This window comes from Rhamphochromis longiceps, linkage group LG12 (assembly GCF_057381845.1).
Source record: "Rhamphochromis longiceps isolate RC_006_pf linkage group LG12, R_longiceps_female_GT1.1, whole genome shotgun sequence".
Classification (NCBI taxonomy): Eukaryota; Metazoa; Chordata; class Actinopteri; order Cichliformes; family Cichlidae; genus Rhamphochromis; species Rhamphochromis longiceps.
Genome location: NC_140568.1, coordinates 456,921 through 461,512, shown reverse-complemented (window position 1 = coordinate 461,512; position 4,592 = coordinate 456,921). Strand labels below are relative to the sequence as shown.

The window sequence follows — 4,592 nt, the reverse complement described above, 5'->3', positions numbered from 1 at the left end:
CGATTTCATTTTCTGTTTTTGAGAAAGGAAAATTTATAATAATAATAATAATAATAATAATAGTAAAACAAAGAGTGATGTTTTGTTTAAGTGATGAAGAAAGCTAATACTGCAAAATACCAACTAGTGCATGATCAGCGAGCAATAAATGAAATCCCTGAAATGATGCTACCAGTAGTAGCAAATCCCCACTCTCTATGCTGAAGCTTTAAAGCAATGATGTCCAGCCTCCTGCCAGCAGCAGAGCCAGTTTCTACTCTACGTAGATGACATTTTAGTGACTGGCCACACAGAGGAAGGGTGTAAGCAAAATACCATGGCTGTGTTACGTCACTTGGCTGAGTTAAGGCCACAAGGTATCTTTAAATAAACTCTAATTATGAAGTCACATACTTAGGGCACACCCTCTCAGGTGAAGGCAGAAAGCTACTAAACAAAGGAACAGAAACTTTACAAAATGCGCCACAGCCACAAAACTAGGCATTTATAAGATTGCCAGATGGAGAAGTTGATTCGTCATTGTGACTGAACTGTGACTCTGCAGAAAGCTGGCAACCTCTGTGCACCTGTGGCCATGGACATGATTGGGACATGTGAATTCAATGAGTTGGAGATGGGTATATGGAATACTTTTGACAATATAGAGTATGTATGTGAATAAAGAATGCATGTACATGAGACTGAGATAATTGATTTTGGCCCTTATACGCCCTTATTTATTCCAACATTTTTGCATCACTGAGATATTAATTTCACTGCAGGGTCTTTAACTTTCAATATCAGGGCATAAGGACCAGGTGGTTGGTACATAAGAGATAACACAATTTTTTTTCAGTTTTCTAATTAGTATGTACAAGGCTAAAGGCCTTTAAAAACCCAACAGGTTGCAGAAATATATCTGAATTTGCCATGTAATGGAATGCATTGTATTTTTGCTGAAAATTCATCATCAAAAAATTCACTGTGAAAAAAGGTTTACGTCAACTGACGATGGTCGTGATCTTTCTAAACAAGAAAAGGAAGAAACAGATTCTGGGTCTATCCAATCCTCTCAAGGCAGCAGCAACAGGGAAGATGTCATGGTTTGATCCACGATCTGAAGCTTTCATATATATATTCAGGATGTCAATGGGGCGATTTCAGCTCTTATTAGGACCACATTGACTGAGGTAAAGTATTATTTTACTATTTCCATATCAGTACTAGCGCATGACTTGAGTTAGGAGTGCACTTGTTGCCAGATGGAGGGATCTAATTGGTCGCATCTGTTTATTTGGATCCGGAAAAAATATATCTATACATGTATATATATGTATATGTATACCACGTCAACTGGAAGAGACTTGGTGGACCATCTGCATCTACAGGTCAAAGGTCACTCCTTCGAGGACACCAATATTCACATTTTGGACAAAGAAGACAGATGGTTTGAAAGAGGAATGAAAGAAGCCATTTATGTCCACTGTCTGCCATCTATAATCCAGTTCTGAGATCCTTTCCCAGACGCCTTAACGCCCACTCACATCCCGGGACTTCTGACCTCAGGAAATCACATGATAAGGTGGGGCCAGGTTTCACAATGAGCTCACCGAAAACCTTAGCTGATTATGAACTACACCCATTTTCACACCTTGGCTCATGTAATTAGGTAGGGGTTCATTAGGAGGTCCTTTGTCCCAAAGTCAAGAACCAACAGACTTAAAAACTTCTTTGTCTCACACGCCATCAGACTGCTTAACTCCTCACTGGAGGAGAGAGAGAGAGGAAACAGGGGGACAAAGGAGGGTCGGGAACAACTGACCTGTAGTGCTTTTTTCATTGTGCAATATTTGCAATATTTTTCTTACATCTGATTGTGCAATAATCATTGTGCAATAGACTCACTCAAATGTGGAATTCACTAGTATTCCTATTTATCTCTATTATATAGTCTGTATTTATATATGTGTATATATGGTATAATTATGCTTATATCCTTACTCTCATTCCCCTTTATTGTGTCTGTAACATGCAACTTCTGTCGGTGCTGTGCTACTGGAAACTCAATTTCCCGGAGGAACCCACCCGTGAGATTAATAAAGTTTCATCTAATCTAATCTAATAACACTAGTCACTTTTCTCAGAACAGACTCACAAATAAACATACAGCATTAATTGATATGATTGGATGGCCGAAGTATTAATGAAGAGGGCTGTTCTGTTCACAACTGTTTACAAAATTACTACAATATTTAAATACATTTGTTTTCAAGGTATTTGGAATGCAATGTTTCATACTAAAGTATTTATTATAATTATCATTTCCAAACTGCCCTGGTGATAATTAAAATGTTACTCTAAAACAACACACTGACACAGGTGAGCACATCTAATCTATAATCACTTTTAAAGCACATATGAATTGGCATCAGAGATGGGGTTAAAGCTATAATACAGCTATTGCACACATATTTTCTCCTGAGAGATTTTTTTTTCTAGTGCCCAAAAGTTTCTGCAAAGTTGGCAAGTTGTTTTATTTGGTCACTCTGCATTGAGTGACGCCTCCACAACATTTTCTTAGCTTTCAGATCCTTGGAGAAAACAGGTGCACAGGGTAGAACAGGTTTTGAGCCTATAAGAACACCGTTCAGTGTCTTGGTACTTCCACTCAAAGGGCAGGAAGAGTTAGAGCTAACCCCAATATCTGGTATGGGAATATGAGGATTCAAACGAGGCAGGTATCCGGGGCGTGTGTGGGCAATGTGATCCAGAAGAAGAGCTCCGGAGCCTCTTCGCTCCAGCCCTGTAGTGGCTCGCCTCTGGGATGAGCTCTCCAAGGACTCCCTGGATTCCGACAGATTGGAGGCTCTGCTGGTGACCAGCTTGTGTCTTTCCGCTGCCAATCCAGCACCACCACTGCTCTTTGAGGTTCTGTCTCTGCTGCTGAATTGCTGCAACTGAGAGTCAGAACTGTAGTGGGCAATACCAATGTTCTGCCGACGCACCACATTTTGCAGACTGGAAACATTCATCTGTGTAAGACAGTCAGATGAATCTTCTTCTGCAGGTCTGGATTCATGGGAAAAGGCAAGACTATCTTGAAGCAAGTTTGGGTGTGAAACAGAATATAATGAACTTGCAGCACTGTCATATGACATCTTTCTGCCAAAGCCTTTTTTTCCACCACCTCCCCTGTTGTCATTTCCTGATAAGATCTCTAATGCTTTCACAAGTCCTTTTGCATCTTTGAAATCAATGCTCTGGTGCCGTGAAATAGCAGGAGGATGTTCTTCGACTCTGAAAGACAGCACCTCCTCCGGAGTAATTTCCACTGGTTCCTCAGTCAGAGAGGACGCCTGACTCTGCTGGAGCAACAGGGAAGGACTTTTGGACCAGGCTTCTGAGTGTAGCTGATGGAAGTTAGGTCGCTTATCCACATCGGGAACACGTAGAGGACTTCGATGTTGCATTGGTGAACCTGGTTGAAATCTGATCAGGCCATGCCCTAAGCCTAAACACTGGGGATCCTTGAGGCCACGAAGGGGGCTGCCAGGTTGAGGAGAGGTTGTTGCTGAAGAGCCCTGAGGAGGCGTTCGTAGCTGGACCTCATATGGCGACATGCAGCAAGATGCTGGTAAGTAATGCAGACTCTCTTCAACTTCAGGAGATGGAGGAACATTAAGGTACTGCTTTGTCACCTGATGGCCAGATGGCAGTTTGTTGGTGGTGATGATGATAACTTCCTTACCCTTGGCTTTACAGGCATCTAAGAGTACACTAAGAATGTCCCTGTTACCAGAATTAACTGCATAAACTAACGCAGATAAACCTCCATGATCCTCCAGGGTTGGATCAGCTCCGCTGTTAAGAAGAAGTGACAGAATTTCAGCTCCCATTTGTTGAAGACATGCATGCATTAGAGCCGTTTTCCCAGTCTTGTCTTGGATGTTTGGATCGGCACCATTTTCAAGAAGATACCTTGTAGTAAAAGTAAAGTAAGGTAAAGTAAAGGGTACATTTAATTTATCAATTATCTAGAAGATACTAATGCTCAACAAAAATATATAAAACTTACCGAACCATCTTGTGCTGGGGTACACTCTGTGAATCTGTATAGCGTGTCTTGCAGGCTACCATAAGTGGTGTCTCACCATGCTCATTACTCTCATTAATGTAGGCTCCTCCTTCCAGGAGCAGCCGAGTCAGACGTAGCCGGCATAAATATACAGCCTTCAACAGGGAATTGCCATCTGTTCGAACCTCTGTTGACTCATCCATTGTGAGGACCTTTGATGAAACACTGTCACTTCATTGTCTGAAGGTGCACCCAAAACATCCCTGCAACAATGTAAGAAGTTTTTAGGTCTCCATCAAGTGGGCAGCTGTTGGAAGCTTTACACTGTGGGTCCCAAACCATATCTGAGCATCACATTACCTATAGAAACCATTTGTTTGATATAGTGTTTTCTTGTTTGACAGTGCATTCAGATATTCGAAACCAGTCACTCTTTCACTATTTTATATTGCAGCCTTACACTAAAGTTGGCTTTAGTGTAAGGCAAAATTAAGCATTCTCCCTCTCTCTTACACACATGTTGGGTATTTATATCTTG

At 41.4% G+C, this 4,592-nt stretch overlaps 1 protein-coding gene across 1 annotated transcript; it reads right to left on the bottom strand.

Moving 5' to 3' along the window:
* Positions 1-2,474: 2,474 nt before the first annotated feature.
* On the bottom strand, positions 2,475-4,387 carry ankrd34bb (ankyrin repeat domain 34Bb). Its single transcript, XM_085426955.1, has 2 exons — positions 4,055-4,387; positions 2,475-3,957 (listed from the first exon to the last, which is right to left on the bottom strand). Exons 1-2 carry the CDS (start codon positions 4,255-4,257, stop codon positions 2,475-2,477), a joined length of 1,686 nt encoding a protein of 561 aa, XP_085283081.1. The 5' UTR covers positions 4,258-4,387.
* Between the last annotated feature and the right edge of the window lie 205 nt (positions 4,388-4,592).